Raw genomic sequence first — 14637 nt, 5'->3', positions numbered from 1 at the left:
TACACACTAGGGGTGTAACGGTACACAAAAATCACGGTTCGGTATGTACCTCGGTTTTGAGGTCACGTTTCGGTTCATTTTTGGTACAGTATCGGAACAGAATGCAAAACCAGTTGTTTATTTATGTGTTTATTAAACCAACAAAACAGGAAAATAAAATAAATGCAAAGTGCTGCTTGGTAATACTAATAAGTTAAATAAAAGATTCTCAAATAAGCAACAATCTTAAGAAATATTATAAAAAATTAATTCCTTGTAAACTGTAAACAAAACGTTTCCAAAAGTAAAGAGCAGCACTAACGGTTCAAGGAAGACGTTTTACTCAATCTTCATATTTTTGGCCAGAAAAAACAACTTGTCCACATTGTCTGCAGTAAGTGCAGAACTCCAGCAGTTACAATGTCCCCAGCGGCTGAAAATACTCTTTCGCTAGAGACAGGGGTATAGGTGGGAGGATTCACGTGGTTCGGAGAGACATAGTCAAGGCGGGGGGTATTTGTTGTCAAGAGGACTGCCCTAAGTATACAGCACTGCGGGAAACACTGCCACCCCAATCACGGACGAGTTCCCTCGTGAACATTAAAGAGCCGAGCCTTCTGTATGCACATGTAGTGGCGGAATGTAAACACACACAAATTGCGCAAATTCATTCGTGCACAGCCCTGCACCGAACCAAACGTCCAGTACCGAAATGGTTCGGCACGAATACATGTACCGTTACACCTCTAATACACACACATACACAGACACTCAGACTAAATCTTCAAGTAGTTCCATATCCCAAGAGTGACATTTTAATTGAATAAATAACCCCTAGAACATTATTGAACCAGAAAAAGAAAAAGAACACAAATCATAAAAATAACATATATATTCTGCACACACTGCAAACAGATACGCACGCACAAAGAGTGACAGTAGAGCACCTCTCTGACCACAGGCCTGAGAGAGCCCATATGAGGGTTAGCGCAGGTTTAGTCAGACTGAGAGGTGGAAGCATGCTTAAAGTAAGTTGCATTTAGGGAAAATAAGAAGAAAATAAACGTATGCCACACGAGACTGAAGAGAAAATGGGGCTGGTCACTGTCTTTACTGTGTACGAGGCCTATGTAGTGTTCTCCAGTCTGAGACTTACACTATACATGTATGTGTGAATGAGAAATAAGGGACAGACTATCATGAGTGAAATAAACAACAAACAACTTTGTCTTTTAAATAAACATTCACAAAATAAAGTAAATTTAAACTTAAATGAATGTGTGCGTACTAGATTAACATGCACAACCACAGCACGTGTGGTTTATGCATATTGGTATTGCATCAAATTTAGAAAAAAAGAGGAATTAATTTATGCCATTGTATGAAAAACACATTGACTAAACTGAGAAGATGAAAGCACAAACCACCAGTGGAGCACACACAGTCTGGGGACTTTGTGAACTAAGGATTCAAATCCTTCTGCCTCCAGTGGCTTAAACATATCATCACAGTTTACTTGACTTCGAGGCAAACCAAACCACAAGCAACATTAGTATATATTTAATTTGTCTTTACACTGTGGCATGAGTGGCACAGTTCATTCTGAGCCTTGCTTCAGAACCAGGACATTCCTCTGTCACTTCCCCCACATTTTTAACCTGAGCATCTCCCTGGAGGCAGCAGCTACAATACACAGGCTGACCTGTGGCATCTCATTCACATGTGTTATGTGGACTCCTGCCACTGTGACGTTTATATGGAGTTATTTGTGACTACAAACACAGAGAGCATGTTCAGAGAGCAGAGACACATCAAGTACTTTACACTATTAGAGATGAGTCTACTCTGCTACAAACTAAAAATCTAATGCACAATATAGACTGGAGCTAGAAACAACCTGATAATAACAGTTGTTTTCAGTTTTGACCACTGAGGCTGTGTGAAAGTGTGACCACATGTCTGTATGCTCTATGCTTTAAATGTCCCAGTGACACTGACGGTATCACAGCCGACTGTGGGCACTCCATGTGTGGGTGGTTTGGAACATCACACACACTGCAGTCCAGTTCAATAGGCCAGGGCCAAGTCTGAGAAATCAACAGCACATGCACAAATGAAACATGGGGAAGAAAACCTATCCATGCTATCAGCTGTAAACCAGAGTTTATATGTTTATGGATACAGGGAGGGAACACCCAATCTGGTCCATTCAGTACATAGATATCTGTCTTTGGGGTTGTGTACTGTGGACAGCACTTTGATAAGAAAGCATGGAGATTTTCTTTGAACGCACACACATGTGCATATAATGCTCTGGGCAAACAGAAAATACCATTCAGAACCAGAGCACACTGCTGTCATGTCAGGATGAAGTAAGAATGATGTAATTTTAAACAAATGGCAGAATGGCTTTGGCCTCATTATTTTCATCTTCAGTTCAACTAACTAAAAGAGTACAGTTTAAGGGTGTAGATGGAGTTATTGATCTAGATGTAAACTTATTCTGAATGATAACATTTTTCATATGTTTCATATGTAAGTTTGGCCCACTGCTGAATAGTAAAATGGTTATAAATGTAATGTGTACAGAGGCACGGATTTTGTAGGACTAACTTTACAAAGAACGGTGTCTCTTTCTCTGTGTGCCAAATTCAATATTCTCATAATTGTGAAATAATGTACCATTATCTAATGTATATGCTACTTTGGTTCATATGGTGTTTACGTTCATATTGAATTCTATGTATATGTTCTATGTAGTGTGTGCTTTCCTCCAACTTCAACTATCAGGACAAAAGATTCAGTAATAATTCACTATACTCTTGATTTCTGAATTTCTGTATTTAGACTGGAGATTTCACAAAAGCTGGGGGAAGCATGAATACAACACTAGCAAAAATGATGAAAATTCTATCATCTGCATTGATTATAGCTATGTTTCAGTTCTTTTTTTTATGAAAAATGTCTTGAACCATGTTAGTTTAATACCTGATAAACAATAATGAAATAAGCTGATCCTTTGGCACAGTTAATGCATGTGGTTGTATAAAATGTGAGTATCTGATGAGAATGTATGGACGTACACACACACATGCAGAGTAAGGGGAGCCTGCCCACCTGCGACGCTGCTCTCACACTCCAGGTCTTCATCATCACTGGAGCACTCTGCTGACGACACCATTTCATCTGGCGTATGCTACAGGGCAGAGACAAAAACACACTTGATTTATTCATCTAAACTGACCTGTGTCATAGCTGTGACGTAATGTATATGCCCTGTAGGGGTGTAACAGTACACAAAAATCACGGTTCGGTAAGTCCCTCGGTTTTGCTGTCACAGTTCGGTTCATTTTTGGTACAGTATGGGAACAAAATGCAAAACCAATTGTTTATTTTTATGTTTATTAAACCAACAAAACAGGAAAATAAAATAAATGCAAAATGCTGCTTGGTAATACTAATAAGCTAATAAAATATTATCAAATAAGCAACAAATGTATGAAATATTATAAAAAATAAATTTCTCGTAAACAGTAAGCAAAACTTTTCCAAAAGTAAAGCGCAGCACTAACAGTTCCAGGAAGAAGTTTTACTCAATCTCCATATTTTTAGACAGAAAAACCAACTTGTCCACATTGTCTGCAGATGTGCTGCCAGTTACAAAGTCCCCAGTGGCTGAAAATGCTCTTTCGCTAGAGACAGGGGTATGGGGGGAGAAGGAACGTCGTCAAGGTGGGGGGCAATTGTTGTCAAGGTGGCCACCCTAACTATAAAGCGCTGCGGGAAACACTGGCACCCCAATCACGGACAAGTTCTCTCATGAATTTTAAAGAGCCGAGCCTTCCATGTAGCTGCACATGTAGTGGTGGAATGTAAACACACACAAATTGTGCAAATTCACTTGTGTACAGCGCTGCACCGAACCAAACATCCTGTACCGAAATGGTTTAGCACGAATACATGTACTGTTACACCCCTAATCCCCTGTACCACTACAGATGTCATAGCCTAGTTTGGTGTGAGACAGTTTGCTCAGATGTACAGACAGACACCTCACCTGGACAGTGGAGGACAGGCGGTGCTTGCGTGTGGTTGTAGTAGACATCATGGTGGTGGTCTCAACGAATGAGCTGGCTCCGTCTGGGGGCGTGGCCGTGCTCCTCCCAGGGACGTCTCCCACCAGCCGCACACTGCCATTGATGTGGATGTGGGGGTTTCCCTCAGCCGCCATACTCAGCACCTTCAGTCCGTTATAGTATAGACCAGAGAGCTGGCCCTGGAACGGCCGCCCACGGTCATTGCCCCCAATGGACACTGTGGCCTGAGTGTTGAAGATGGTCAGCTGACGACCTGGACATTGTACAGACACAAATATTCAAACATTACAGAGACAGCTTTTCCTTCCCTCTTGTCTCTAGAGGTCACGATAGTCATCTTTTGCCACCCCAGTGAACAATTGGCAACAGTCAGGACTGAAGCATTTTATTAACATGAAGCTAAAAAGTAAAGGTTTTGTAATGAAGACAACATAAGTGCTAAAATGATCATATTTGCATTACAGGTCAAAACATTTGTCACCTCTAACTAAAAAGATTTCAATAAGATTGAATTGTGTCAAGATAACTTTATTTAATCAGAAAATACAGTTGATGACCACTTACCTTTATCTTGGAGCCACTCTTCTACTGGTCGAGAGTATTTAAAAGGAATTTTCTTATTTGCCATTTGGTAGCGCTCCAAATCACTATTTCCTTTAAAAATAAAACATTAAAATCAAATCAGCCCCATTCTCCAACTCCATCCAAAAACATATGCTATACTTCAGAGCTGCATAATGGGACCTGCCTGTTGGGAAGTGTTCATTGATGGCCCAGTTGTCCACCTGAAGCGTGGCATTGCCCCCGTTCCTGGTGAATCGTACCACATGATACTTCCCATCATTCACTGCAGTACTGCTCTCCTGCACAGTAATGTCCACCGTGCCAATGTTGAACGTCACTCCAATTTTACCTTGTTGCTGAAAATATAAAAGACACATCACACACACTGTTTAGTTCATATTTTTAAAGTGAATATCACAGGTTTTCATGTTTTTTCAAATTTTTACTCTGTTGAATGAATGTATATATATATATATATATATATATATATATATATATACTAGCCGTCGTGTTCCAAGTGAGAGGTGAGCATGGGTGTGTTTCTGGCTCCATTAGCTCTGGCTCTCATTGAGTGAACATTGAAAAATTCTCGCCCCTCTCTCTATAACTGCTGCAGTGAGCCTTGTCATTTGTTCTTAAAATGTATATGTTAAACCCACTCTACATGATCCTGGTGTTTTATTTCACTATTGTCCATTAATAAATACAAATAAATACATAAATAAATATAAATTCCTAATATGGACCTCAGCTCCAAATTTGTTCCTATAATTGCTAGCTTCGTTTCGTTTTTCATTTGACTGAAGCCAAACACTATGAGTGACGCCACACTCATAAGTCCACTTTTTTTCATCTAAGGATAGTATATGAGGGAAATATTTATCATAGTTTTACATCAGTTAAGTGCTAGTTTGTAGAAAAAAAAAAAAAAAAAAAAAGTACAAAAATACAGGAAGTATTGCTGAGTTTTAATATGGAATACCCCAACCTATGTCACCAACATGGAAAATTCTACTACTACTACTAAAAATTTTTCTTCTACTGGTACTACTTTTTCTAGAAATTTCTGTGTAATTTAGACAGTTTTGGCCCTTTATAACATTATGGTTGCTTGGTAACAGTTATGGGCTTACCTCTATGTATGTCCAACCAAGAAGTAAAACATAAAGTTCACCAAAATTTTAAAGATGGAAAAAAATAGGCAAGATTTTTAAGTAAAATCTTAAATATAATTATGTTTAAGTATGTTAAGTATGTTTTACTGAAATAAGTCTAACCTGTTATATAAATTTTAATTCAAAATAGAGAATACTTACCACGTGTAACATGAGATAGTCTCCAAGGCCCGGAGCACTGTCGATCCGCACCAGAATCCCCTCTTTTAAGGAGGTGCTGAAGCCGACTGTCAGCCTGTCTGTTCTGGTGCTGGGGCGCTCATTGGTGGGCCAGTTATAAGTGATGAGACCCCCTCCTTTCCCAAAGATGTAGGTGGTCCCAGCTGAGAAGGAAATATAAGAACAAAGGTGAAGTGAGTAGCCATTCATTGTACTCAAGTAAGAAGGCTATATAACTGCAGAACAATATTAAACCAGTAGAAGAAAAAAACATTTGCTCAAATAATGATTAGTGTTTGAGTAGAGTAAAAACTAAATCTTGTATCTCCAACAATAGATAGACCATAAACATATGTAAAGATGCCTAAGTCATATAAGGTAAGGTGCAAGAAACACCCACGTTCAAATCAATGCTGTCAATAAAGCTTTTGTCACATGTACTGTATTCATAGTGTAAAGTGAATATAGTTATTTACAAGGAATGGTGCAGTAAAACTCCTCTCAAAGTACACACGATACAGGTAGAAAAGAATAAGCTGGTGTATAATAAGGTGTAGAATAAGGTGTATGAAGCCATCATTGGTTAAATGGGCGGTGAATGTGAGACTCACGGTCGTTGCACTGAGTTCCTGTGTATGAGGTCATAGAACAGTCACAGGTGTAGTTCTCCCACTGCTGGATACAGATGCCCATGTTGGAACAGGAGTCCTCCTGACACGTGGTGCTTGGCCCTGCATTGGCACAACACACTCTTAAAGCACAAAAACAAAAGTCTGTACAGTGGAGTATTATAGAGGCAAACCACACTTTCTCTTTGAAAAGAGGCGCATACGTTTATATAAAAAACTGTCTTGAGAAAAATAACATCACGCACCAAACAGCCTTACCTGTGGAAATGAACATCCGCACATTCTGTTCGTTGGAATAAAAAAAAAAAATCTACATGGCTCTTGTATCTAGTATTGTATTGAAGAGGGGTGCGTAGTCGTGTACCGACCTGGTCCTTTTGTCCCTATGTCACAACAGACAATGACACAGTGAGGAAAACTAAAGAATACAATGGAAATGAAAACTCATGTTGGATGACCTTTTATTGAAAAAATGCTAGACATTTATTACAGTGTGCATCACCACCATCACACCATTCAGTTCATGTGTAAATTTCCAGTCTTTTATTTCATGACATTCATTTACCATGACACATGAGGGCATGAATTTAAATCAAAAGAAAATGGAACAGCATCAAATGATATGGCGAGTTAACGGGAATAGGGTAAAGGCAGATCTAATCATGTGGAAACATTTTGGTTTACAGCTTTTTTCTGCAAAATGTTTCAACAGTTTTATGAAGGCAGTAACACAAATGTATGGACAACAAGCAAAACGTCAAACATTTGGCAAGCTTTGCTCTCACAGCTCACATCACCAGGCTGAGTCCAAACTTGTACTGGCTGTTATGGATGGTTCATGTTAGGGAGAACCTCTTACTATGCCTCCTCTTCACCAGTCGTATGTTGAAACATTATTGAAAACAACTATCAGAATCTCACCATGTTTCAGCTAGTAACACGTGCACATACTGCTCCTATAATCATTTCATTGAAATATAAATCTAATTCCTAAGGCTGAGGCGAAGCTAAGATCCCAGACTCCCAGGTCCCTGCACATACTAGCATCCTGTTGGAGAGTAGATCATCCAGGTAAGATGTGGGGAAATATCATCCTCCTTTCTCACTATTCTTACACCCAGCAGAAAGCAAACAGCTACACAACCTCAAAGCAATCAGTCTATGCCCCTCACTCTCATTTTCCTATGGCCCCACATAAAATGCTGTACTTTTAACAGATAAAATTTTTTTCATGTAAAAAGACAGGGTAGGAATAATTTTATTCCTGCAGTCTGACTGCTGTCTTTTGATTTCTGGTAAGTACTATGCAAAATACCATAAAGCACCTCTTGCTTTTATTCCAGAAGGGGTACATGTGGAAAAGACAAATGTAGACCGTCTTGAGATTAGTTTGATTTCTGTGAAAATCAAACGAATCAAAAATAAATAAAGAGATAAATGAAAATACACATGCATCAGAAAACACATTCTGACAAAACATTTAACAAAGAAGGTCACCTGCAATGACCGACACAGCTGACTGACTTGATTTTAGTGTAATTTAGGGACACATTAAGCCAAAATATAAATATATATGTACAAATTTGAAAGAAAAAAAATCTGTACATCTAATACCTTTGCCTCAACCATTTGAGGTCACAGAAGGACGAAATAAGAACATTGCACATGGCAGTATTGTGTTTGAGCTGTTGACAGTTGATGCACATCTTTATAAAGTCTGAGGTGTTTTGGCTGGCTTGTCAGCAGTGTGTGAGTGAGGCTACAGCCAGTGTGACTAACAGTGTCCTTCCGCACACAGGCAGGCTGCTGGCGCTGCTGTTGGCGTTCCGCAGGAGGGAACTGGAGTTAAAGTCTCGGCTTAAGTCCAAGTCTAAAGCTGGCTCTGATCTGAGAGACTGAGTACCTTCACATCCACGCTCGATCTGCCCGCTGCGGAACAAAGCATCATTGAGGAGGTCCGGCAGGCGCCCATTCAGGTCCACCGAGGCCAGGCAACCCTGGAAGCCCTCTCTAGAAGCCACCAGCTTAGGCAGGTTCCCATACATGCCCGGACCCAGTCCAGCTATAAACAGATCACCTGGTGAGAGGAGAGACGAGGGTTACTTTCATTCAAACAATATGAGACAAAGCTGAAAGAGGGAAAAATGGCAAGAAGAGGGTCAGGAGAGAATACATTTAGAACCTGTGGTGAGGAGGAACATGCTGTCTTCATAACTGAATTTATGGTTCAGCATTAAAACAACATCAATGTAAATGTCTTATTCTTGAGCCCTGGACACCTGGTATTATTAGCAATAAGGATGAGTATATACATTTATAATATTTATCTCCTGCTTTTAAACAAAGACATGGAATTACACAAATCTTTCACACGATTTTTCTTCTCTCACTTTTCAAACCTTTAAATTCATCAAATCATGTTTATCTGAAGGGAGTAGCTGAGAGAGAAAGAGCTACCTTTGAGGTCGAGGTTCTTGGCTCCATTGATGCTCTGGCTCGTGGTGGTGGCGTCCACTTTGAGCGTGTGCGTGTTGCTGTTATCTCGCGTGATGGCCACATTGTGCCACTGGTTATCATTCAGAGGTCTTACACTTTTGCCCGTGATCACGTTTGGCCCGTTCCCCAAGTCAAACACATAGTGAATGTACCTGCAACAGATAATAACAGTGACAGTGAATGTTGTAATCACAAACTGAGTATATTTGAAGAGGCCTGTAGTGGGAAACCTGGAGTGCGACATGAACTAATATTAAGCAGAAAAGTCCACAGGCCCAAAAGCACAGCCTTCAGGAGACATTGTGTTAGCTATGTGCTATTTTGTCTCCATCACTGAAACCAGCATGAGGAGGTCAAATGGAAAGAAAATTTCAGAGTCTCTGGGTACTGTGGTGTAAATTCCAGAATTTGATACATGCCAATCGCATTATAAATATTATTCACTGAGATATTGTGCATAGAAATAAAAAGTCAGTGGCGTGCACACTCACCCTTTGACCAGCTCCACAGCAATGAAGTCATTCCCATCTCCAGAGTTGAAGAGGATAAAGCCGTCAGGGGAGGTGGTCTTGAACTGAAAGAACAGGTGCATGGAGGCGTAGGCCTGCAGTGTGGCCAGGCTCAGGTAGCTGCTTTTGGTTTTGAAGGTGACCGGGTCAGCGATAATAGAACGAACTCCGAAGCGTGCGTTCAGTTCACAATAATCAATGTCTCCATTCTTGCACAAGTCAATATAAAGCATTCCGTTGAATCTACAACGAGAACAGAGACACTTCTGTACAGTGTATGTCATAGTTTTAACTTTGACAAAGCTTTTAACTAAGCATAAGTGTGAACACTGGCACTGTTCTGTTGTGGTGCATGTTGAGCACTTGGTAACAGGTTTGGAGTTGTGAGTGAATGTGGATTGAGTGAGCACCTGAGGCTCTGCAGATGTCCAATGAAGCTGGATGGGATGCTGGACACAAAGCGCTTCTCGGTCATGATGCCCGTTTCAATATTGTGGAATTCCAGGCGAGTGTGGTCTCCCACCATTTGCCCTGCAGAGGGGAGGGTCAGGGGATGGGTTTGAAAAGAAAGACAAACCGAAGGAAAGAGAACACAGTCTGACACTAACACAAAAGGGCTGATTTGAAGAGACATGTATTTTAAATGCATTAGATAAATGCAAAGTCCACCAGCTGACTAAATGTGCTAAACTCTATAGCAAAAACAAGACAGTTTTAAAGCATGAGTTAGTCAAGTACCTTCGGCTACATCATCGTCAACAGTTAGCTTGTAGGTTTTGCCACGACGCACCACGCGCACTGTATGCCATTCATTATCATTGAGCTTTTGCCCAGCATACAGCGTCTCCGGTCCTTTGCCTAAGAAGAATGGTCAGTCACACAGTTAAAGTCATTTTGGGTCAACAGCTTTGGACCCTCATCACCTGCTACTGAAAGTCTACACTTCAGTGTACTGTATTTGTACAGTTCTATACCCAAAGCTCTAAAATACAAGACACATTTATGAATCTTGTTTATGCTGTTTAGAAGTGTAAGTGTGGTTACACAAGCATAACTGGGCCTTCAACCATAAGTATCAATAACAGAATGTGCGGTAATAGCATATAACATAATGCATTTGCCCACCTCTTTGTGCCTCTGTGCCCTGTTCTAGCCTTTGTTCTACACTTGAGAATTCTTCAGGCATCTAAGGTTGTGCAAGCCGCCAAAGAGTCATTTGTGACAACAATATACAATTGTATGTGGAGGGTGAGTGCTGTTATTATAAATGATATGTGTACTTGATATTGATATTTTTAATTGTTGCTAAATCCAGCTCAAGAACTAATCAAGCACCAAACAATTCTTCAGCAAGTGGCACAATCATATCAAGAGGAAACCTCCTTATAGTGAGATTTACGCTAGAACCACACAGGAAGGTTTAAACCTGTTTAAAACAAAATACTGAAAACTATATTCGCACACAAATTTAAATGACATGCAAATATTACATGTGTTTCTTATTATGTGAAAGAAATTTTAGCTATTTCAAACAGCTATGTAATTGTATGTGTGCTAATCCATGTTGACTGTTTTGTTAATTGTGCACTGTTCTTTACATTATTTTTTATAGCATTTTGTTTAAAAGTCCCAGGATTACTCTGAATTACAAAAGTAAAGGTCACTAGATAAAACACAGCAACATCATCCACAATCAAAATGAAACTTGAGTGTTAACTTACTGGAGTTACAGTTTATCCTGATACAGTCTAGATGGGGAAGAATAAATGACAGATGAAATTGCATCCTTCAAGGTTACTGCTGCAGACATCCAAAAAACAACAGGTCCACCCTTCCGGGGACGCACACATGCACAGTGCAGCCATTAAATCCAAGTGAAGGTCAGGTTCATTTGATTACATTTTTTTATTTTCTATTTCTTATCATAGACAGTTAAGTGACTTCAATATTTTTGCTACATAATTCACTGAAGACAAATTTAGGTTTATATTTGTAAATGTAATATCTATTGATTGGAATATATATATATACTATATATAGGTGGTTAATTATCATGTGGCTGCTGAGTTCATGTGTCGTCAACCGCAACAGAAAAGTGGGAGCAAACAGCCGCGATTCAGTCAGCACCAGCACCATGCAGAGGCGAGGAAACCCCTAGCAGTCATCTGCCCTCCTGTTGTGATAGTCTTAAACCAATGCTAGTGTAGAGAATTTCATGTCAGCCATGGAGAAGTGTGTCTGAAGAAGTGGTATGTCTACTATAATAGTTAGTGTATGGTAAATTAAGTAAAGATTGTAATGTATTGTGGGTCGATGGGGTAGCAGCCAGCTGTAGGTTTGGCTGGGCTCTGTTCTCGGGCTGTTCGCCTGACGGGCCGCAGGTTTAGGGCCTTTGAAGGGGTGAATACCATCTTTGGACTAAGCATTATGGACTAGTGGTTATGGATGAAACACAACAGAGACAAAAGTACAAACAAAAAAGAATTTACAGTGAGAAATGACCACAGAAAGAAAGAAGAAGATTTGAAAAATACAGTTAAGAGTCTCAGCACAATCTTATTACATAGTACATTAGTTTAGTGGCAGGGGTCCCCTGTGTGGGCCTCTTACAACAAGAACTTAATGTGTTTGTATCCTCTTTTCCATCACAAATTCAGAATACTATCTTGGTGATAGATAATATACTAAAAATCAGCTGATAATTATCAGAGATAGTAGGTGGGGTTAAAATATAAACATGGTTAAAACAAAAAAATAAAAATTACGCAAAGCTACTTGACAATGTGAAGTCACATTAGTGCAATATTCATGACATACTCCGTAGAAGCACACATTTGGTCGTATTTAGACAATCCTAGTGAATTTTGTGCTGAGACTCTCATGGCCTGAAAACAGAAATCACAGTGACTGTGGGACAGAAGTTTACAGTAGTCCAGAGAGCTTCGTACTGTGATACAAAATCATGCCCAAACGTTCCAAAGGGAATATTCGACAGTCAAAGGAGATGGATGAGATGACAGAAATCATAACTGAGGTGGTGGCTGTATACGATACCTAGGTTGACAGTGAGTTTGACTCGGGATCCGTCCAGTTCAATCCGGAGCGTGTCCGCTGAGTCTCTGGAGGTGGTGGCCATGAGCAGACCATAGGCCCGCTGTGACCGGAACCTCAGGGACACGTCCTCCGCCTCTGTGTGCATGACTGTGGGCATCACCACCTTCATGTACATGCTGCCATCATAGGACAGGATTGATGCCTCTGCAACAGGCAATGACTGTGTTCAATCGAATCACATTTTTAATAAAATAAAGATTGAATTATGATGACTGAAAGTTTCCAGATAGATACAAATTGTATTTATCAGTTATTCATTTATATATACAATGAAGGAACAGCCTAACAGCTGGTGTGTGGAGGTGTGCGCTCACCCCGCTCACAGGTCCTGGACCAGAAGCCTGTCCCAGTGCAGTCGCAGATGAAACGGTTCCAGCCCTCCTTACACACTCCTCTGTTCTTACAGGGGTAGCTCTCACACTGCTTCCCTGTCTGTTTGGTACATGATGGTTTGATCCCCGCTCCATTCTGGGCCTCAGCGATTTGCCGAATGTCTTTGCTGCGCCCATCGATGAAGAGGTCGCGCACACAGCCCACGTATCCATAGTTGAGCATGGCGGTCCACAGCTCGGTGGGCAGGATGAGGTTGGTGCGGTCTGTGGGTAGACCCCCTAAGTACATGTCTCCTTCCAAATCCAAGATCTCACTCTCCCCACTAGCAGTGAACGGCGTCCTCCGGCTATTCACGGAGATGGTGCCTGTCGCAGACACAAGTACTGTAATGTATTGCTTGTAACTGGTACTTAGTATAAAAGTATAACATGCACAGATCACAACTGCTGTAAAATTACTTAACAATAGGGGCAGGGATGGGGGTAGGTGGTAGCACAAGCTGTAAATGCAGGACAATAAATGTATACTCCAAAATGCATTAATCAATCGAAATACAAAATAAATACAATTATTAGTGGAATTTGCATATGTCTCCCTAAAATGTTTATTTCTTCTGTATAAACTATAAGAAAAAATACATTCATATTTGATGACTTTTGTAAGCTCCTATGTTCTTATCCTTAGAAAAATACTATTGTCCTGGAGGCGCCTCTTCATTAGTGACAAACTAAATAAATAAATAAAATGGAGTTGAATTTGACTAACCCGATCGGCCGTCTCTCTGGATGTCCACATGGTACCACGAACCATCATTCACTTTGGACTGAGTGGCTTTTACTTTGATAGTGCCTGAGCCCATGTCCAGAAGCAGAAAAAGGCTCCCATCCAACAGCTCCACAGCAAAAAAGTCCACCTACACAAGACAAAACATTAATGAAGACATATGAGTTTTTCCCATGGATATTTTGCACCAAAGGGCCTAAATTATGCTATTTTCTGATCTATATTATGTTGTTTCCTGATCAAAAACATACTTGAAGTTGCGTTTTGTTTCATTCACACATTTAGCACACAAATCCTGCAAATTTCTTGTTCTTCTCTCGAAACACACTTCAATCATGTGGACAATTTCATCCCTGGAACTGCAGATCTCTACTCAACCAAAAGTAAAAGATAGCTGTTAACTTGAAAACTACCGCTTCATGAGATCACAAGGTGGAACAGAGCATTTTGAGCTTTGGAGATGTAGGCAGACTAATAGTAAATGATTACTCAAACATGTGTGAATGAAATAAAAAACAACTTTGAGTATGTTTTTAGGAAAATAACACCATTATAACATGGCTAAAGCTCACAAGAGTGAATTTTGTGTTATATAGGACATTTAAACTATAAATTAAAATTGATTGTTATTTAACATTTTGTTCAATGTAAACTGCAATAATATCCTAAAATGGCTTAAAGCAGGTCCAACTTCTTGTTCAAAACTGCAGAATGGTCATTGTGACATTTCACAATGAATGTCACAATGACCTGGACTATGAATTGTTTGAATAATCGCCACAGTGAGTACAGAGCTAAG

At 40.0% G+C, this 14637-nt stretch overlaps 1 protein-coding gene across 1 annotated transcript in view; it reads right to left on the bottom strand.

Moving 5' to 3' along the window:
* nrxn3a (neurexin 3a) overlaps positions 1-14637 on the bottom strand; it is a 41087-nt gene that overhangs the window by 3134 nt on the left and 23316 nt on the right. The window contains exons 8-23 of the mRNA XM_055157784.1: positions 13821-13968; positions 13037-13420; positions 12663-12866; positions 11330-11356; positions 10347-10466; positions 10019-10139; positions 9591-9851; positions 9061-9251; positions 8507-8680; positions 6586-6705; positions 5957-6138; positions 4825-4996; positions 4641-4730; positions 4037-4329; positions 3093-3175; positions 2175-2179 (exon numbers count right to left, since the gene is read on the bottom strand). Of these exons, the coding sequence (XP_055013759.1) occupies positions 2175-2179; positions 3093-3175; positions 4037-4329; positions 4641-4730; positions 4825-4996; positions 5957-6138; positions 6586-6705; positions 8507-8680; positions 9061-9251; positions 9591-9851; positions 10019-10139; positions 10347-10466; positions 11330-11356; positions 12663-12866; positions 13037-13420; positions 13821-13968 (2575 nt within the window). The remainder of the gene's footprint in view (positions 1-2174; positions 2180-3092; positions 3176-4036; positions 4330-4640; positions 4731-4824; positions 4997-5956; positions 6139-6585; positions 6706-8506; positions 8681-9060; positions 9252-9590; positions 9852-10018; positions 10140-10346; positions 10467-11329; positions 11357-12662; positions 12867-13036; positions 13421-13820; positions 13969-14637) is intronic.

The sequence above is a fragment of the Boleophthalmus pectinirostris genome, unplaced genomic scaffold, assembly GCF_026225935.1.
Source record: "Boleophthalmus pectinirostris isolate CB_2022bp ecotype Guang Dong unplaced genomic scaffold, ASM2622593v1 HiC_scaffold_10, whole genome shotgun sequence".
Classification (NCBI taxonomy): domain Eukaryota; kingdom Metazoa; phylum Chordata; class Actinopteri; order Gobiiformes; family Gobiidae; genus Boleophthalmus; species Boleophthalmus pectinirostris.
This window is presented reverse-complemented; position numbering and strand designations above follow the sequence as displayed.